Source organism: Thalassophryne amazonica, chromosome 12 (genome assembly GCF_902500255.1).
Source record: "Thalassophryne amazonica chromosome 12, fThaAma1.1, whole genome shotgun sequence".
In the NCBI taxonomy this organism is placed as follows: domain Eukaryota; kingdom Metazoa; phylum Chordata; class Actinopteri; order Batrachoidiformes; family Batrachoididae; genus Thalassophryne; species Thalassophryne amazonica.
This window is the reverse complement of record NC_047114.1, coordinates 81720546-81742992: the sequence shown is the minus strand read 5'-3', so window position 1 is coordinate 81742992 and position 22447 is coordinate 81720546. Positions and strand designations below refer to the sequence as shown.

The 22447-nt window shown below is 39.1% G+C and overlaps 1 protein-coding gene across 1 annotated transcript in view; it reads left to right on the top strand.

Moving 5' to 3' along the window:
• Positions 1-11180, top strand: part of LOC117521104 (macrophage mannose receptor 1-like) — a 73267-nt gene extending 62087 nt beyond the window's left edge. Inside the window, exons 25-32 of the mRNA XM_034182418.1 lie at positions 528-630; positions 1718-1947; positions 3670-3832; positions 3969-4133; positions 4222-4338; positions 7853-8014; positions 9898-9927; positions 10020-11180. Of these exons, the coding sequence (XP_034038309.1) occupies positions 528-630; positions 1718-1947; positions 3670-3832; positions 3969-4133; positions 4222-4338; positions 7853-8014; positions 9898-9927; positions 10020-10276 (1227 nt within the window). The 3' untranslated portion in view covers positions 10277-11180. The remainder of the gene's footprint in view (positions 1-527; positions 631-1717; positions 1948-3669; positions 3833-3968; positions 4134-4221; positions 4339-7852; positions 8015-9897; positions 9928-10019) is intronic.
• Positions 11181-22447: the final 11267 nt, after the last annotated feature.

The following is a 22447-nucleotide window of genomic DNA, read 5'->3' as shown; positions in this document are numbered from 1 at the left end:
CATTTGCTTTTATAGGCCCCTCATACCCCTACAAAATCGCCACTCTTAATTGTTCCAGACAGTTATTGCTGAAAACGTCCCACACCTCCATAATTGTTCAGGTGCTCCCCAGCGTCTGTGGTTATGTTTGTATGCAAACGCATGTTACATGACTTAAAACTCACTTTTTATAATTGTAGACTTGAAAAGACAATTACGCTCCTAGTGTTTGCAGAAAAACACTTGCGTTTCCTTTGTTGTTCAGTGTGTATTTTGTTATTTTCCAAAAGTCCACTGTATACCACTTAAAAACAGAATTGGATGACAACAAACTTTATTCCAACTACTCTATCAACGCCTTTTCATGAGAGTACATAAAAAAGAAAACAGCATCCATCCATCATCCCTTTTCTATACTATTACTGTTGATATTAAAGGTATTGTTCATTCAAACAGATCCTAAAAAAAACTCCCCTCCAATAAAATCATCTTGAACATTGTCACAGTCTGGCTTTAATCTTGTAACTATACAAGGGATGTTTCTGCAGAATAAGTGTGCTGTGATTACAACTAAACCCTCCATTGGTATTGGGAAATGGGTCCCAAGGTCCTGCAATGACACCAATGGATTCATCTGTCATAAAAATCTGGGTAAGACTTTATTCATTCTTTTTTGAAAATATCACTGATTGTCATACAGTACAAACTAACATCAAGATATCAGCATGATGTCCATTTTGCAAAATTACATCTATCAGCACTTTTTTGTGTGATGTTTTGTTATGTCTTTGCAACATCTTTTAACTTGGGAATCAAACAGATATATAGTAGTTCATAAATTAGTGATGAACAGTAAAAAATGTGTTGCAAGTATATTTCACATTCATAAATATTTTTTATTTCATTTTTACCCGAGGCCATCAAATATAGTCATCGGGTATTGCAAAGACTTTGTGACAGTCCGTCCATCTGTACTCAGCATAAGTCCAGTCCTATTACTACCAGAGTCTTCAAATCAAATTACAAAGAACATTCTTGGAACACAGACCTTGGACAAGTTCAAAGATGGCTAACTTTGACCTATTTTAAGAGGTTAAAAAGTGTCATTCTGTTATGTTTTATTTTTTATTTTTTTAACTTTGAGTGGCGGGGGTGACGGCCAATCAGAGTAGATCGGCACTGTGACGTCAGTGGCTGGTCTAGCTAGCTGCAAACTCTGTGTGTAAATATAACCTCTTTGTCACTGTGAAAACGCCAACAAGAAATAAACACTTCTAAAACTGAAAACACTGTTTTTGTAACCTGATAACACCTGTGGAGTGATTTACAAGACATTTCACAACGTGTATGCCAACTTCCGCTAACTCAAAGCTAACGTCCGCTCTTGTCAAAAGCGCATGTACACGCACTCGTATGCCCTCCTGCAGATGCTGTTAAAACCTAAATATTGTTTATGATTGACTGACTGATTGATTGATAGAGGGGACTGATTGAACATGTACAAATTGTACGTAAGACAGTAGGATCTTAATAATTAATTAAATAACTGCAAATTATAAAGGCCAAGGGAATTTTAGCACTGTGCTGCTTTTTTATTTTATTTATTTATTCATTGATAATGTGATGGCATGTCTCGTGGTGCAGCTGGACATTTAAAACAGAGAGAAAGAGAGAGGGCGGCTCAGATTTCTTGTCTGATTTTATTCTGCTCACAGTCAGTTTTCTCTCCCTTCAACAGACTCATCTCGTCCCGATTCCCCTGAATCAACTCCCAACATATATGTGACAGTAGCTAATGACTCCATCAGACTTGTACCTAAAAATCTGACTTGGGGTGAAGCCAGAAAGCTCTGTGAAGGTGAAAATGCCAAACTGTCAAATGTGCGAAATGAGTGGGCACAGGCTTACGTGGAGCTACTGGCTTCAACACTCAAAACCCCTCTGTGGATTGGACTGAACAAATTAGAGGTATGGAGTGTTACACTACACTGCAAAATGATTAAACCTACACTGACTCATGGTACTGAATAAATCCAGAGTTGATGATAAGGTAAAAACTGGTTGTTATGTCAGTGTTTCTAAAGTAAAATGTAGTGACAAGATTTATGAACAGTGCATTAGAATGAATATTTTTTATTAAATTAACTTTCTATGGATTAAAAATAGTGTCATGTACTTATTCACTCTTTATGACAAACTGCTAAGTCATTAATGCCCCTCACACACAATTAGATTAGACAGAACTTAATTAATCCCTTAGGAAGACTCCCTCAAGGAAATTGAGGTTCCAGAAGCATTGTATTGGAGCACACAGGGTAAGAAGCACACAGAGTATCAAAAGTGAAAGTAAAAAACAATTTTCTAATAAGTAAATAATAATAAATAAATACACAAATAGAAATACTGGTCGCTACTGGTTTACTGGCTACTACCTTTTACATTTGTACAGTCTGATGGTTTGAGGGAGAAATGAGTTTTTCAGTCCATTGGTCCTGCACTTGGGAAGGAGCAGTCTGCAGCTGAAGAGGCTCCTCTGGTTGTTGACGGCAGCATGCACAGGGTGACCGGCATCGTCCAAACTGTCCAGCAGTTTGTCCAATGTCCAGATTTATTTTGCCAATAAATCTAGTATTTATGTATCAAACATAATGTTCAGACATAAGGAATAGCATGTGCCCATCTCTATAATCACACCATGCGCTCACATGCAGAGTAAAAGACCATGAGAAACAATATTCTCTGGTCTGATGAGACAAAGATTGAACCCTTTGGTGTGTTTGCCAGGTGTCATCTTTGGAGGAAACCATGCACCATCCCTACAGCGAAGCATGGTGGTCGCAACATTATGCTGTGGGGATGTTTTTCAGTGGCAGGAACTGGGAGACTAGTCAGGATTGAGGGAAATATGAAGGCACCAATGTACAGAGACATCCTGGATGAAAACCTGTTCCAGAGCTCTCTTGACCTCAGACTGTGCTGGCGGTTCATCTTTCAGCAGGACAGTGACCCTAAGCACACAGCCAAGATATCAAAGGAGTGGCTGCAGGACAACTCTGTGAATGTCCTTGAGTGGCCCAGCCAGAGCCCAGACCTGAATCTGATTGAACATCTCTGGAGAGATGTGAAAATGGCTGTGCACCGACACTTCCCATCCAAACTGATGGAACTTGAGAGGTGCTGCAAAGAAGGATTGGGCAAAAGTGCCAAAAGATAGGTGCGCCAAGCTTGTGACAGCATATTCAAGAGGACTTGAGGCTCTAACTGCTGCCAAAGGTTCATCAACAAAGTATTGATGCAAAGGGTGTCAATACGTATTTACATGTGATTTATTATTTTTAATTAATTTCCAAAAAACAAAAAAAAAAAAAAAAAAAACTTTTTTCATGTTGTCATTATGGGGTGTTGTTAGTAGAAGTTTGAGAGAAAAAATGCATTTAATCCATTTTGGAATAAGGCTGTAACAAAAAGCGGAAAAAGTCCTGGGAATACTTTCTGGATTTACTGTAAATTATGATATAGTGTCCACAGAAATGTACCTGCACAGTCAGTCAGAATTTACGTATGGCACTATACAATTTTTTATTTTTTTATTGGTTGGTTGACATGTAGCTTGTGTAATCTTTAGGCATTTACATTTTCTTCAAATAATACAAGTTCATTAGTTGTTTTTTTATCCATCTCTGATTTCAGGGTGGGTACTTCAAATATGTTGATGGCTGGCATTTAAGATATTCCAATTGGGATTATGGTGAACCACGAAGAGACGGGGCTTGTGTGTATGTGGACAAAGATGGAAAGTGGAAAACAGCTTCCTGCAATCGCACCATGAACAGTGTTTGTATGCAGTCTACAGGTATGGAACAATTAGCTGGCTATTGTAACTTAAAATGAATTCAGACTTCCTAAATTCCAGCATCTCTCACCTCCAAGTTATTATTAATGCCGTAATATATCAGTGAAATTGTGTCCTCACTGTTTGTCTTTCACAGCTGTGCCACCAACAGAGTCCAGTGAGTTCCCAGGACAGTGCCCTGAAGATCCAGAATTATCATATGGCCAGAGAAACACCTGGTTACCATTTAAGGGCTATTGTTATATCTTTTTCCCCAATGGAGATAGGTGGTCGGATGCAGCTACCAATTGTGTAAGACACAGTAAGTCATTTCTGTCAAGGTAAGGTTATTTTTAAATAACACACCACATTTGCCAGTCATCACAGGTCTCTTGCATTGTTCTGTGAAGGTGGTGCACTAACCAGCATTGAAAACCCTGATGAGCAACAATTCATCCAAACACAACTAAAAAGATTTGAAGACAGTCATAATTCTTTTTGGATCGGCCTTTTTCAAAATCAGAGAGGTACAGTTTCATCATATGTGTCACCAGTGTCTGCTTGTTTGTTTGTGGAATTGTTGGTTTATTTGTTTTGAAAATTAAACAGAACTATTTTTGAAGAAACCTGGTGGAGGTGTATAAGCCAATAAAGGTCCCATTACATTTCGATGTGGGTCCAGATCAAGAGGCAGATCTCGACTACAACCCCTGGCAAAAATGATGGAATCACCGGCCTCAGAGGATGTTCATTCAGTTGTTTAATTTTGTAGAAAAAAAGCAGATCACAGACATGACACAAAACTAAAGTCATTTCAAATGGCAACTTTCTGGCTTTAAGAAACACTATAAGAAATCAAGAAAAAAAATTTTGGCAGTCAGTAACGGTTACTTTTTTAGACCAAGCAGAGGAAAAAAATATGGAATCACTCAATTCTGAGGAAAAAATTATGGAATCACCCTGTAAATTTTCATCCTCAAAACTAACACCTGCATCAAATCAGATCTGCTCGTTGAAATTGACCCTATGCCATGACATTGACCCTACGTGTCTTCTTGCAAGGAATGTTTTCGCAGTTTTTGCTCTATGGCAAGATGCATTATCTGTTATGTGTCGGACGCAGCTCGGAGAACCGACCAGCGTTTGAAGGACCCAGTATGAAATAAGCCGAGCACGGTTCAAAGGCTAACTGAATTTAATACATAACAGTGATAATATAATAACAAAAAGGTGCGGCCTGGCGTGGTGCGCTCCCAGCAGCGCTAACGGTCCGGAGCCAGAAGCTGTTTCGGACCCAAGGACCCCGCCGACACCCCCCAGGTGGCCGCAACAACCGAGTCTGTGAAAGAAGGAACCATTATGTGAGTCCACACTCTACACACAGAACACTTAAAGGTGTACAAACAGCAAACACTTCCTGGCTTGATTACTGATCAGCTTCCCAACCTGCAGGCATGGAACATCCAGTTCACAAAACTCCACTGCAGTGGAAGCTGATACATGACTAACAAACAGCTCAATACAATAAGGTGTGAGGGACACCACATTTACTGACTGTATAACTGTTAGTCACAAAATCTAACGTACCTCAGGAAGTGTGCTGACGAGCGTGAGACCTCACCCCCTCCTCTTTCACAGACTGTGCATCAAACCTGGACGTTCTCAGCATCCGCTGTTGATGAGATAGCTCCCGAGACGACGATCTCACCCGTCTGGTCACAAGGTCGAGTCTCTGGCAAATACACACTGTGCACTCCAGTCTTAAATGCCAACATGTTCCAATCCATCCAGATGCACCACAGCTGTGAGTCCTGACGAGTCGCAGGTGATCAGGGTGAGGTCCTGACAGCCTCAGCAACACAGCCACTTAGTCCCAAACGCAAGCCACCTGGGAGGAAAACCAAAAGACAGGAACAAACCGGCAGCCAGGCCCCCCCAGCCATATAACATTATCATCTTGAAAAATGATTTCATCATCCCCAAACATCCTTTCAATTGTCCAAAATATCAACGTAAACTTGTGCATTTATTGATGATGTAATGACAGCCATCTCCCCAGTGCCTTTACCTGACATGCAGCCCCATATCATCAATGACTGTGGAAATTTACATGTTCTCTTCAGGCAGTCATCTTTATAAATCTCATTGGAACGGCACCAAACAAAAGTTCCAGCATCATCACCTTGCCCAATGCAGATTCGAGATTCATCACTGAATATGACTTTCATCCAGTCATCCACAGTCCACGATTGCTTTTCCTTAGCCCATTGTAACCTTGTATTTTTCTGTTTAGGTGTTAATGATGGCTTTCGTTTAGCTTTTCTGTATGTAAATCCCATTTCCTTTAGGCGGTTTCTAACAGTTCGGTCACAGATGTTGACTCCAGTTTCCTCCCATTCGTTCCTCATTTGTTTTGTTGTGCATTTTTCGATTTTTGAGACATATTGCTTTAAGTTTTCTGTCTTGACGCTTTGATGTCTTCCTTGGTCTACCAGTATGTTTGCCTTTAACAACCTTTCTCATGTTGTTTGTATTTGGTCCAGAGTTTAGACACAGCTGACTGTGAACAACCAACATCTTTTGCAGCATTGCATGATGATTTACTCTCTTTTAAGAGTTTGATAATCCTCTCCTTTGTTTCAATTGACATCTCTCGTGTTGGAGCCATGATTCATGTCAGTCCACTTGGTGCAACAGCTCTCCAAGGTGTGTTCACTCCTTTTTAGATGCAGACTAATGAGCAGATCTGATATGATGCAGGTGTTAGTTTTGGGGATGAAAATTTACAGGGTGATTCCATAATTTTTTCCTCAGAATTGAGTGATTCCATATTTTTTTCCTCTGCTTGGTCTAAAAAAGTAACCATTACTGACTGCCACAATCTTTTTTCTTGATTTCTTATAGTGTTTCTTAAAGCCAGAAAGTTGCCATTTGAAATGACTTTAGTTTTGTGTCATGTCTGTGATCTGCTTTTTTCTACAAAATTAAACAACTGAATGAACATCCTCCGAGGCCGGTGATTCCATAATTTTTGCCAGGGGTTGTATGATCTGTAATGATGATTTGATTCTGATTATTTCATTCATATTTCAGGGTCAAAACAATCAATGATCAAGCTCTAAATTCATGAATCTGGATCAAGTATTGCGATCAAGGATGAGTGATCAGGACAAAAAATCACCAAATAGGATCATCAGGGACATGAGCCACAAGTACGAGTGATCGAGTATCAAAGGATGAATGTCAGGAACAATGATCAAAATTAAGATCAAGTCATCAATCCAAAACAAAGCTTCTCATTAAGAGTGAAGTTCGTGATCAGGATCACAGCTCAGTGAATAGGATCAAAGGTCAAGAATGTGTGCAGTGATGATTGATCAGTATTTAAGATCAGGATGAAATATGAGTCATCAGGAACAAAAGTTAGAGTAAGGATCAAACTTCCACAATCAAAATCAAGGCTGATCAATCAGGATCAAGGTCATGTTCCAGAACAAAGGTCAGCAAATAGGATCAAAGGTCAGCAACATGGTCACATATAAATGGTTCATATTAGAGATGAGTTATAAGGAACAGGGAACAGAGCCAGAATCACAGGTCATGAATCAGAAACAAAGCTGATCCTTCATGATCAAGATGAAAGGTGAGGGTTTAGGATACAGTGATTGTCTGTCCATAAGCGTAAGCATAACCAGAAAATGATTGGGATCTCTTGAACAAAAACATATTTTTGTACAGGGGTGGAGTAAGGACGAGTTTGGTTTGGGACTTTGGAGGAGGTGTGCACCCGCATAGTTCATAATTTTATTGTAATTTCCACTGAGAAACTAAAGATACCAAGACCATGTGGACATATTAATGATACAGTTAATGTTAAAAGTACCTGCTTTTAAAAATATAATGTAAAATCACATTGACTGCAGCTACAAACCAGCAGTGTTTTGTTTCCTTCCATTGTGAAATTGAAAGAAATGATATTCATTTAAAGCATTTATGTATAACTGGTGAAAAAGAGTAAACCATGAATGTCTTTCTTCACAGGTGAGTGGAAGTGGCTTGATAGAACAGTTATGGACTACTCAAACTGGGAGCTCGGAGAGCCTATGTCTGGGTACACATATGGTTCAATGAAAACTTCAGATGGAAGCTGGACAGCAAGTCGGAATTTTTATCGCAGACCGTATGTCTGCAAAGCACACAAAGGTGAGACCACAAACTTACTTATCCTGGAAAACCTATTCACAGCTTGAGGGAATTTTAGTTTTGTAATCCGTTCTGAGCAGATCAAGTTGGGCGGAGGTTATGTTTTCGCACCAGTTTGTTTGTGAACAGCCTGGAACCTACAATTTTTCATATATCATTGTGAAATTTTTACAGAGGATTCATATCCTGATAGGCTAGAACTGATAGAATTTTCAAGGACAAAAGGTTAAAGTCAGGAAAAATCTTGGAAAATCTCAATACTTTAACATTGAATGAACTTTCAAAAAATCATAACTCTGTCAGAAAAGATCAAATTAATTTCATATTTGAGAGGATTATGTAGGACGGCAGGTTTTATTGACAGGGAATGTTTGATCCGGATCTGATCCAGATTACAGATCTTGTGGCCATTTAAATTTAATGTTGAAAACCCCATTTAATGTATATTTTACATTATATCTTAATCAACCATGCCCCAATCACTCTCAAATTTAAATGTGCAGTGCAGACTGGCACTCACTGTCACCTGACAAAGTTTGATCCGGATCTGATCCAGATTGTGGATTTCGTGGATATTTGAATTTAATATTGAAAAGCCCTTTTGGTTTGTTGCATTATATCTCAATCAAAAGTGCCTCAATTGCTCTCATTTTTTCCTGTTATGGATTTACCTACACCATTGGATGGAGGTTCCAGTTTTATGCCTGTGTGTCTTCCAGTTATCAGTCAGAAACCAAGTGCCAAAAAGCATAGCAGTACATAGCAGATATAACTAATGTTCTGTGAAAATTACCTGAAAAAGAATTCAGAAACTGAAAAATTTGAAAAAACCTGACAACACCACAAAAAAGTTCAGTTCAAGTGCATGAATTAAATGCATACTCGTGACATTTGATCACGTCTAATTTAGCTTATGAAAAGCCACTTCAAACAGGACTTTGATGTTGCAAATTCTTTCTAAGGTAAAAATTTGTGTAATTGGAAACTAGTGTTGGTGGCGGTTTACACTCTGAGCGCAGTGCTCGAGTTTGATGGTGTGTCTGCTGCAATTTCACACAATGCACTTACTGCAAATGGTGAGAACATGACTGAAGTACAAGCAACACAACAATAGGACTTTGTGGTTAGCACTGTTGCCTCACAGCAAGAAGGTCATGGGATCACCGGTTCTTTCTGTATGGAGTTTGCATGTTCCTCCTGTGTTTGCATGGGTTTCCTCCGAGTGTAGCTACTACTTTAAACAGTAAAATCATCAAATGAAATGAATAACTAAACTTACCGTACTCAGCTCTGCTGACCAGGTACTGTATGTGCTGCAGCCCAAACTCAAAGCACTGAAAGGTCCGTTATTAAAAGTCCTCCCAGCAGAAACCTGTTTGTGTTGCTTGTACCTCCATTATATTGTGGCTTTATTTTGATCTTCTCGTATATTGTGCTGTTAAATGTTTTCTGCATTAACATGTCAGTAAAATACCCAATGTAAAAATTACAGATGTTAACAATTATTTGACACTAACCAAATGAAAAGCCTGATATCATGTTTAGATTTGGAATACCGTGTAGACATCTGTTTCTGTTGAACAATCTAAAAGTGTTTGTAAATGTAGGTACATATATTTTAGCAGTTAAAACAAAACAGAAGAATCACTAACATGCAGTACTGCAAAATAAACGTGAAAACTAGTCAAAATTACTTAATTGATATAAGTTTAAAAAATTATCTATAAAATGAATACAAGGAAAATCTTGCATTGATTTTCATTTTCTCTTTCATTCATTTTCATTGATGATCATCAGTCAAAAATTCAGGAAGCAAAACTTTTATTGTTTGGTCTGACATGATGTTTTATTGTCTAACAGCTATTTTTTCTCTCCCTCTTCAGTAGTACGATCAGCACCGCCTACACCACCAGGTGAGTGAAAGCCCTTTAATTATTTTCTTTTTGTGAACAAAACTCATAGCTATGCTTTTTTGACCGATTGTCATCTCCCTCATTCTGTGCAGTCGTTCACATCCTGGATATTCATCACCCCAAACGTTGGGCAGTTGTGGTCATTGTGGTGACTGTCATTTTAGTGGGAGTGATTGCTCTTGTCCTATTCAAGAAATATGGGAAGCGCATACAAATCCCCAGCAAATTAACCACCTTTGACAACCCACTCTTCTTCAACAATGAGCGCTCCCAGCCTGATGTGGTTGACACCTCGAAATTGGTAGAAAATGCTGCAGAAGAAAATCCGGAGCCTGTTATAACTCTGTGATGGAAGAAGAAATATGAGATCTATAAAATGGACAAACACGGTAAACAGTCGCTATGTTCTTATTTGTGTGGACAATATTTCTATAATCTGTTTATGAAATGGAAGGACTTTCACTTCATATGATGATGAACTGCTGTAAATTACACATAAAAGCAACTGGCTATGGGTCTTCCTGAAAGATCTTGTTTTGCCTAATTGTGTGTTTTATGAGAACAAGCAGCTGATTTATTATCAGGATGAGCTACTTTATAATATTGTAACTTTTCCACTAAGGGTTCCAGCCATAACTATTTGTTGGCATTTTAGCATGGCTTTTAAAAAAAAAAAAAAACAAAAAAAAAAAACAATGGGATATGATGTAGAAACCCCTAAAATGTAAGATGGATTTGTAAAACATACAGTCAGGAAATTTTTACTTTTTTAAAAGTCATTCAATTAAGATGTCAAAGCATGATTTGATAAGTACTTAACCTACAATCAAATAGTTTAAATAGACAATTGAGAAACATGTTTGGAAATGTTCACCCCGCAAAATAAGAAAATGTAAGAAAAATTATTTTATAGGGATTTAAAAAAGTGTTCCCAGTTGTATGCCATTGTGGTGCACATTTATTTTTAGTGAACAGCCATGGGTTATTTAAAAGTGGGATGGGTGAAATGTTAAAAAAAATTACAAAAGTATTTAATACAAAGCTTACTTTCCATTTCCAGTCTCATCCTGCAAAGCCAACTGAATTATCTGTACAGTCTGTATGTTTAGTAATTTGTTTAGCAGTTAGTATGTAGCATATGCTAGTTATGTACGTAGCTTGCTGATATTCCAGCCAATATGTACAATTTAACAATATTGCAATTATTATTTTTCAAGCACGGTTCTATTTTTTAGATGTTTTTGTGTTCATGTTTTTTTTCTTTTCTTTAAGGTTTTAATTGGTTAAGTAGTAGTTGATGTTGAATGCTAATACCATCATGGCTCTTGCTTGCCTCTACTGGTGGTTGGCTCTCACTGCGGTATTGTATCACTTCCTGTTCCGGAGCACAGCGGTGTTTTTCTGTATCTGTTAGCTGTTTAATCTGCACAGTTAGATTGATCTAGTTAACTAGATAACGATTTGTTTCACAGTGTAATCTTCACGTGCCTTAAATAAAGCACTCCCTCTGCTGAATCACCTCTAAATTATTTACACATTATTCACTTTGTGTGTTTTTAGGAATCCGCTAGCTTAGCGCAGCTACTAGCTCTTAGCAGATTTAGCATGGCGGCTTCTCCTGTCTCTCCTGCACTTTTCTGCTCTGGGTGTGAAATGTTTAGTTATTCCTCGGCCTCCTTTAGCAGTAATGGTACTTGTAATAAGTGTAGCTTATTCGTAGCTTTGGAGGCCAGGCTGGGCGAATTGGAGACTCGGCTCCGCACCGTGGAAAATTCTACAGCTAGCCAGGCCCCTGTAGTCGGTGCAAACCAAGGTAGCTTAGCTGCCGTTAGTTCCCTTCCAGCAGATCCTGAGCAGCCGGGAAAGCAGGCCGACTGGGTGACTGTGAGGAGGAAGCGTAGCCCTAAACAGAAGCCCCGTGTTCACCGCCAACCCGTTCACATTTCTAACCGTTATTCCCCACTCTGCAACACACCCACCGAGGCTCAAACTCTGGTTACTGGCGACTCTGTTTTGAGAAATGTGAAGTTAGCGACACCAGCAACCATAGTCAATTGTCTTCCAGGGGCCAGAGCAGGCGACATTGAAGGAAATTTGAAACTGCTGGCTAAGGCTAAGCGTAAATTTGGTAAGATTGTAATTCACGTCGGCAGTAATGACACCCGGTTACGCCAATCGGAGGTCACTAAAATTAACATTGAATCGGTGTGTAACTTTGCAAAAACAATGTCACACTCTGTAGTTTTCTCTGGGCCCCTCCCCAATCGGACCGGGAGTGACATGTTTAGCCGCATGTTCTCCTTGAATTGCTGGCTGTCTGAGTGGTGTCCAAAAATGAGGTGGGCTTCATAGATAATTGGCAAAGCTTCTGGGGAAAACCTGGTCTTGTTAGGAGAGACGGCATCCATCCCACTTTGGATGGAGCAGCTCTCATTTCTAGAAATCTGGCCAATTTTCTTAAATCCTCCAAACCATGACTATCCAGGGTTGGGACCAGGAAGCAGAGTTGTAGTCTTACACACCTCTCTGCAGCTTCTCTCCCCTGCCATCCCTTCGTTACCCCATCCCCGTAGAGACGGTGCCTGCTCCCAGACCACCAATAACCAGTAAAAATCAATTTAAGCATAAAAATTCAAAAAGAAAAAATAATATAGCACCTTCAACTGCACCACAGACTAAAACAGTTAAATGTAGTCTATTAAACATTAGGTCTCTCTCTTCGAAGTTCTTCTTAGTAAATGATATAATAATTGATCAACATATTGATTTATTCTGCCTTACAGAAACCTGGTTACAGCAGGATGAATATGTTAGTTTAAATGAGTCAACACCCCGAGTCACACTAACTGCCAGAATGCTCGTAGCACGGGCTGAGGCGGAGGATTAGCAGCAATGTTCCACTCCAGCTTATTAATTAATCAAAAACCCAGACAGAGCTTTAATTCATTTGAAAGCTTGACTCTTAGTCTTGTCCATCCAAATTGGAAGTCCCAAAAACCAGTTTTATTTGTTATTATCTATCATCCACCTGGTCGTTACTGTGAGTTTCTCTGTGAATTTTCAGACCTTTTGTCTGACTTAGTGCTTAGCTCAGATAAGATAATTATAGTGGGCGATTTTAACATCCACACAGATGCTGAGAATGACAGCCTCAACACTGCATTTAATCTATTGTTAGACTCAATTGGCTTTGCTCAAATGTAAGTGAGTCCACCCACCACTTTAATCATATCTTAGATCTTGTTCTGACTTATGGTATGGAAATAGAAGACTTAACAGTATTCCCTGAAAACTCCTTCTGTCTGATCATTTCTTAATAACATTTACATTTACTCTGATGGACTACCCAGCAGTGGGGAATAAGTTTCATTACACTAGAAGTCTTTCAGAAAGCGCTGTAACTAGGTTTAAGGATATGATTCCTTCTTTATTTTCTCTAATGCCATATACCAACACAGTGCAGAGTAGCTACCTAAACTCTGTAAGTGAGATAGAGTATCTCGTCAGTAGTTTTACATCCTCATTGAAGACAACTTTGGATGCTGTAGCTCCTCTGAAAAGAGAGCTTTAAATCAGAAGTGCCTGACTCGTGGTATAACTCACAAACTCGCAGCTTAAAGCAGATAAACCGTAAGTTGGAGAGGAAATGGCATCTCACTAATTTAGAAGATCTTCACTTAGCCTGGAAAAGAGTCTGTTGCTCTATAAAAAAGCCCTCCGTAAAGCTAGGACATCTTACTACTCATCACTAATTGAAGAAAATAAGAACAACCCCAGGTTCTTTTCAGCACTGTAGCCAGGCTGACAAAGAGTCAGAGCTCTATTGAGCCGAGTATTCCTTTAACTTTAACTAGTAATGACTTCATGACTTTCTTTGCTAATAAATTTTAACTATTAGAGAAAAAATTACTCATAACCATCCCAAAGACGTATCGTTATCTTTGGCTGCTTTCAGTGATGCCGGTATTTGGTTAGACTCTTTCTCTCTGATTGTTCTGTCTGAGTTATTTTCATTAGTTACTTCCTCCAAACCATCCACATGTCTATTAGACCCCATTCCTACCAGGCTGCTCAAGGAAGCCCTACCATTAATTAATGCTTCGATCTTAAATATGATCAATCTATCTTTATTAGTTGGTTATGTACCACAGGCTTTTAAGGTGGCAGTAATTAAACCATTACTTAAAAAGCCATCACTTGACCCAGCTATCTTAGCTAATTATAGGCCAATCTCCAACCTTCCTTTTCTCTCAAAAATTCTTGAAAGGGTAGTTGTAAAACAGCTAACTGATCATCTGCAGAGGAATGGTCTATTTGAAGAGTTTCCATCAGGTTTTAGAATTCATCATAGTACAGAAACAGCATTAGTGAAGGTTACAAATGATCTTCTTATGGCCTCAGACAGTGGACTCATCTCTGTGCTTGTTCTGTTAGACCTCAGTGCTGCTTTTGATACTGTTGACCATAAAATTTTATTACAGAGATTAGAGCATGCCATAAGTATTAAAGGCACTGCGCTGCGGTGGTTTGAATCATATTTATCTAATAGATTACAATTTGTTCATGTAAATGGGGAATCTTCTTCACAGACTAAGGTTAATTATGGAGTTCCACAAGGTTCTGTGCTAGGACCAATTTTATTCACTTTATACATGTTTCCCTTAGGCAGTATTATTAGACGGCATTGCTTAAATTTTCATTGTTACGCAGATGATACCCAGCTTTATCTATCCATGAAGCCAGAGGACACACACCAATTAGCTAAACTGCAGGATTGTCTTACCGACATAAAGACATGGATGACCTCTAATTTCCTGCTTTTAAACTCAGATAAAACTGAGGTTATTGTACTTGGCCCCACAAATCTTAGAAACATGGTGTCTAACCCAGATCCTTACTCTGGATGGCATTACCCTGACCTCTAGTAATACTGTGAGAAATCTTGGAGTCATTTTTGATCAGGATATGTCATTCAATGCGCATATTAAACAAATATGTAGGACTGCTTTTTTGCATTTGCGCAATATCTCTAAAATTAGAAAGGTCTTGTCTCAGAGTGATGCTGAAAAACTAATTCATGCATTTATTTCCTCTAGGCTGGACTATTGTAATTTATTATTATCAGGTTGTCCTAAAAGTTCCCTGAAAAGCCTTCACTTAATTCAAAATGCTGCAGCTAGAGTGCTAACAGGGACTAGAAGGAGAGAGCATATCTCACCCATATTGGCCTCTCTTCATTGGCTTCCTGTTAATTCTAGAATAGAATTTAAAATTCTTCTTCTTACTTATAAGGTTTTGAATAATCAGGTCCCATCTTATCTTAGGGACCTCATAGTACCATATCACCCCAATAGAGCGCTTCGCTCTCAGACTGCAGGCTTACTTGTAGTTCCTGGGGTTTGTAAGAGTAGAATGGGAGGCAGAGCCTTCAGCTTTCAGGCTCCTCTCCTGTGGCACCAGCTCCCAATTCAGATCAGGGAGACAGACACCCTCTCTACTTTTAAGATTAGGCTTAAAACTTTCCTTTTGCTAAAACTTATAGTTAGGGCTGGATCAGGTGACCCTGAACCATCCCTTAGTTATGCTGCTATAGACTTAGACTGCTGGGGGGTTCCCATGATGCACTGAGTGTTTCTTTCTCTTTTTGCTCTGTATGCACCACTCTGTATTTAATCATTAGTGATTGATCTCTGCTCTCTTCCACAGCATGTGTTTTTCCTGGTTCTCTCCCTCAGCCCCAACCAGTCCCAGCAGAAGACTGCCCCTCCCTGAGCCTGGTTCTGCTGGAGGTTTCTTCCTGTTAAAAGGGAGTTTTTCCTTCCCACTGTAGCCAAGTTCTTGCTCACAGGGGGTCGTTTTGACCGTTGGGGTTTTTCCGTAATTACTGTATGGCCTTGCCTTACAATATAAAGCGCCTTGGGGCAACTGTTTGTTGTGATTTGGCGCTATATAAAAAAATTGATTTGATTTGATTTGATAGGCTAAGCATAGGTAAGCGAATCATTAAGTTTTAATGCCACACAAAAGCAGCCTGTTTATATGAACCAATGCACAGTCCCAAAAAGTATGATTTTGGAAGTGCCTGTTAGCTAAACTTGTCATTATGTTAAAGATGGGGGCGGAGGTGAGGAGAGCTTTATTTGTCCCATCCAGGTCATAAAATTTTAATAAATAAAATGCAGGGGTCACTCATGCACAATCTTTTTATCCAAATATGGGTTAGTCGTGACGAGTGCACTGTAATTGATGCCAGAGCAGCAAATTTAAGCTTCATATCGGCTCAGGGTGCAGTTTGCTAGTATATATACAGTCTATAGTCACCAAAACAAAAGGAGGCTAAGGTAAGACGCTAACTGTATAATCAGTCAGTCACTGAGGTAAACATGCATGCATGTCCATCTATAGAAATTCTTTCCATTTGTACCATACACCTCTAAAGGCGTTTTCAGCAAGTCTGTGTTGACAAGAAGCAGTTTACTTTGAATATTTTAGCTTGTGCCATAGTATTACAATATAAAGCTGTTTAGGTGATGATGGTGTTAGCGTTGTACCTCAATACAAGCACGATAAAATAAATTTTGTCGCAAGTGAAAAGTAAAACCCAAAAAAACATCTAATATTAAGGGTCAGGTTGAAAAATTATGGAGTCTGCCTTTAATCATCACAGTCAATCAATCAGTTCAATCAATTTTATTTATATAGCGCCAAATCACAACAAACAGTTGCCCCAAGGCACTTTATATTGTAAGGCAAGGCCATACAGTAATTACGTAAAAAACCCCAACGGTCAAAACGACCCCCTGTGAGCAAGCACGTGGCGACAGTGGGAAGGAAAAACTCCCTTTTTACAGGAAGAAACCTCCAGCAGAACCAGGCTCAGGGAGGGGCCAGTCTTCTTGCTGGGACTGGTTGGGGCCTGAGGGAGAGAACCATGAAAAGACATGCTGTGGAGGGGAGCAGAAATCAATCACTAATGATTAAATGCAGAGAGGTGCATACAGAGCAAAAAGAGAAAGAAACAAACAGAGACTTATGTCTTGATTTCAGCTTTGTGTCTACAACAATCATCAATTCTGGTTGGCATTTCACTAAACTGGATGTCAAATGTTTACAGTGTTCATCCAAATATAATCACCCTTATTGTATATTATGGAAAAATCCTAAACTTCTAACATTTTCATTATGAAAATAAAGGTGTACAATTTTCAATTTGAAGACTTTTTTTTTTTTTAGCACTTCTTACATTGTGATTGAAGTTGATGTTGAAGTTGTTGTAGACAGTACAGGTGGGGTGGGAGGTATTGTGACTGTAATGGTAAGATCTGGTATGTGTACCCCAATATAGCGTAATTTGGTTGTTACTGATTTGTTGCGTTGTTGCTGATTAAAGATGAAGTACTTTTCTTTAGAAAGAGTGATGGGCTACAATCAAGAAATCAAAATTACAGTGTTTTTGCATTTACTATTGCTAAAAAAATATGACAAATTGTTCAGTTTGTAAAGCCAATGTTGTGTTCAATCACATTTTTACAAGGCAGTAAATGTAACATACGCTTCCTTTACCATGGTATTATTACTTTACAAAATGACAGTCATTTATGAAGTCTACCAATAAATTTTCAGTTGACATAGTTTTTGTTGTATATTTTAATGATTTTCAACAACAGAATGTTTTTTTGTCAAAAGTAACTTGGTACAAAACAATATAATAAATCATTGTGAAATGAACACAGGCATATAGACTTACATACACACACACACACACACAACACACACGCGCGCGCGCGCGTAACAGACTCTCTGGTTCTCCCCACATTTACCAACAAGGCAGTTATGAAATATTTACAAATGCATAGAGATTGTATTCAAGCAATATATTTGTCACAAGAAGATGCATAGAGTATCCAGTATATACAAAGGTCGCTGTCAACAACAATTATTCATGCTTCCACACAAATGCAAGCAAGTTCGCATGTTTGAACTCTGTTTAGAAAAGTAAGAATTACTGTATAATTTTCTTTCCGAATCATGTAGAAAAATAGTTTTGGAGTTTTGCTACTAATGCTTAAAATAAAATGATTGGCGTTTTGAGATCTGTATCTATGAGGGCAGTTCTGAGTGTGACACAGAGCACACTTGTTTCGCAGTGTATTGAAGGATAAGTCAACTTTCAATAACACAAGTCACATTAAAGCAACATAAAAAACCAAATCAGGTGTCTGAGTGCACTACTCACTTTAGGCAATTGCAACCCCCTGCCCCCCCCCCCCGTTAAAAAAAAAAAAAATAAAAAAAAATAAAATATATATATATATATATATATATATATATATATATATATATATATATATATATATATAAAACTCTGTTATCGTTTCACAACCTTCCGATTGCACTGTATAGTGATTAACATGTCTTCAACTTTATGAATACTTACAACATATATTCTGTCAGGACACTTTATTGTGTGTGATAAACAAACTGATTGGAAGAATCTTCTAAATGCTAATTTATGCTACTTTATGTACGTACTCATATCTATCCATGCCTTTTAAATGTTGTAACCATCAAGTCTGGGAGCGTATGTTGATGCCACACGTTGCCGTACCCATCATACCATCAACCACCAACAGGTCCTAGAAGGGAAACCACCCAGGCAGACAACTTAAGCATCCCCACCATCAATCTGACACGTCCAGTGATGCGTAGGTGTCCCCTTTGGCCTCTCCCAAATGCTGTGAACCTCAGCACTGAGGCACTTGCATGCTGAATCATGCCCAGAGAAATGCGCCAAGCTGGCTAAAATGTCATAGCTGATATTTGCTCAAAATACAAGTGATACTCCTCATCTGAGTCTCCTAAGAAATCATTTGTTTGACACAGGTAATTCCAGTGGCACTCAAGAATCCTCGGAAAAGATGTACAACTCCAATTCAATGAAGTTGGGACATTGTGTAAAATGTAAAAAACAGAATACAATGATTTGCAAATCCTCCTCAACCTACATCAATTGAATACACCACAAGACAAGATATTTAATGTTCTCACTGATAAACTTTATTGTTTTTGTGCAAATATTTGCTCATTTTGAAATGGATGCCTGCAACACATTTCAAAAAAAGTTGGAACAGGACAACAAAAGACTGGGAAAGTTGATGAATGCTCAAAGGAACACCTGTTTGGAAACAGGTGAGTGTCATGATTGGGTACAAAAGGAGCATCCCCAAAAGTCTCAGCCATTCACAAGCAAAGATGGGCCAAGGATCACCACTTTGTGAACAACTGCGTGAAAAAATAGTCTAACAGTTTAAGAACAATGTTTTCTCAACATTCAATTGCAAGGAATTTAGGGATTCCATCATCTACAGTCCATAATATAATCAGAAGATTCAGAGAATCTGGAGAACTTCTTCACGTAAGTGGCAAGGCGAAAAACCAACATTGAATGCCCATGACCTTCGATCCCTCAGGCGGCACTGCATTAAAAACCAAGATCATTGTGTAAAGGATCTTATCACGTGGGCTCAGGAACACTTCAGAAAACGACTGTCAGTTAATACAGTTCATCGCTTCATCTACAAGTGCAAGTTAAAACTCTACCATGCAAAGCGAAAGCCATACATCAACAACATCCAGAAACGCCACCGCCTTCTCTGGGTCCGAGCTCATTTGAAATGGACAGAAGCAAAGTGGAAAAGTGTGCTGTGGTCTGAGTCCACATTTCAAATTGTTTTTGGAAATCATGGACATCGTGTCCTCTGGACAAAAGAGGAAAAAGACCATCCAGATTGTTACCAGCGCAAAGTTCAAAAGCCAGCATCTGTGATAGTATGGGGGTGTGTTAGTGCCCATGTCATGGGCAACTTACACATCTGTGATGGCACCATCAATGCTGAAAAGTACATCCAGGTTTTGGAGCAACACATGCTGCCATCCAAGCAACATCTTATTCAGGGACATCCCTGCTTATTTCAGCAAGACAATGCCAAGCCACATTCTGCATGTGTTACAACAGCGTGGCTTCGTAGTAAGAGTGTGGTTACTAGACTGGCCTGTCTGCAGTCCAGACCTGTCACCCACTGAAAATCTGTGGCACATTATGAAGCGCAAAATACAACAACAGAGACCCCGGACTGTTGAACAACCAAAGTTTTACATCAAGCAAGAATGGGAAAGAATTCCACCTACAAAGCTTCAACAATTAGTGTCCTCAGTTCCCAAACGCTTATTGAGTGTTGTTAGAAGGAAAGGTGATGTAACACAGTGGTAAACATACCACTGTCCCAGCTTTTTTGAAATGTGTTGCAGGCATCCATTTCAAAATGAGCAAATATTTGCACAAAAACAATAAAGTTTATCAGTTTGAACATTAAATATCTTGTCTTTGTGGTGTATTCAATTGAATATAGATTGAGGAGGATTTGCAAATCATTGTATTCTGCTTTTATTTACATTTTACACAACGTCCCAACTTCATTGGAATTGGGATTGTAGTATGAAAGACATCTACTATAGTTTATAGTATCGCCTCAAGGTCACTGTTTAGCATCCAAGTCTCACAACTATACAGTAAGACAAGACACACAAGTACCCGAAAGTCTTGGTCATTCATTCTCCTGCAAACACACCAAACACTTCTGTCCATTGACCTCATGACTCCATAAGCTCTTCCCAGAGGTCTCTTTTTTCTCAAAGGCCAAGGACACAGAGAAGTGAATGTCAGTGCCAAGACAAGAGAATGTGTGACTGTGACTTCCCACATACTGTCTGTCCTTCATGTCAATGGGAATATTAAGACCATTTGTAAGTTTAGGACAACATCAAGCATGGCAACAGTTCAGGAAATCGTAATAGAGTATCTACTGGATAAGAGACAAACGCGTATGCAAAGGTGTACATGGAGGTGGTCTGTGAGGCCACTAAATACTTTACTACAAGAGTAAAAACATAAAATCAAAGTGTTCTCTTCATTGTGTATTTTTGCCAAGGGTTGTGTCTCACTTGAACTAGGACTACATTACCCCCTTGATTTCTTGGGCTATGGCTCTATTTCATCCGTATCGGGAAGCTTTCAGAAAAACAGACTCAAATATGGACAAAATTTTATCCATATCATATTTAACGGTGAGCATAAATTAGCCTTAAGACTGATTCAGGGTTGAAAATAAACAAACAGATCTGAGCATATTTCTTCAGATGTTGTAGTACCACTAATACCTATAATTACAAGGTGAGTTGCGAGGATACTTTCATTGCCATTTTAAATATATGGCTAATTATATTCTCCCAGTGCAGCTGCTCCAATAAGTCTCCTTCATTTTCCGTAATAGCAATTAAAAAAAAAGACTTCTCACAAATAAAGCAATCATCAAAGGTGAGTAGAGCACACAGAGGCTAGATTGGTAACAATGTTTGATATGACCAGGATTTTATTACATTAATAATTTGAGAAGAAGAGACATAGTCACTCAGTTGAAACAAAATGATCAAATACATTCTTTGTCGCGAATACTGTAAAGTGTATACAGATAAGACTGATCCTGATTGAGTGTGCTGAAAATGCACACAGGTACTGTATATCCATGTGGATTTGATGATTGTACAACAGACAAAAATATAACCACAAATGTAAACAAATGTTTTGCTAAATAAATGGGTTTTGAAAAGAAGTCTTACATAGGACCTGAGGATCACTGATGCCAGTGCTGATCCCCTGATTATGTAGCATGAAGCAGATGAGAGTCTACAACTCCAACGGGATGGGACGCCAGTTCGACACAGGTTACTTCCCCAACCAAGGCTGTTACCCATTTACAGCTGGGTGGGCTTGGATGGTGCAGATGAAATGTCTTGTGCAATGAAACAGGTAACGTGACCAGGAATCAAACACAGGTCTACATACTGGTAGCCCAACTCCTTATCCCATTGAGCTCTCTGCGCTTTTTTTTTGAAAAGGGTCTTGCAAATAAATAAATAAAATATCTGGGAAAAAAAAAGGCAGAATTGATGATGAGAAAGACGGCTCATTCTACCATCCATTAGTGCATTACAAGTTGAGTAAGGTAAAGTCATGCACCTACAAACAGTAGGAACAACTCTCACGAGTGTATATAGGACGTTCTGTGCCACTGTTATCCATCTCTGTCTCTATTTCGATCCCGGTCCCTGTCTCTGTCTCTATCCCTGTGTCGGTCTCTGTCTCTGTCCCTGTCCCTTCCATGGTAGTGATGATAGTTGTGATGATTGTGTACAGGTTTGTGGTCAGCATGGTGCATTCTTGCCGGAATATGCTGGTGGTGCCGATGGTGCCGGTTGCGTTCATTGTGCTCCTGCTCATAGTCCTCTCTGCCATGAGGCTGGCTGTTTCCACGGTGATGGTGTGGCGGTGGTGATTGCTATTATGGTATTGGTGGTGACCCTCATCATCTTCTTCCACATCTTCCACCACCTCTTCCATCTCCTTAGGTGGGTGCCTGCGAGGAAGCCTCTGGCTGTGATCTCCTCTCGAGGGCTCCTCCAT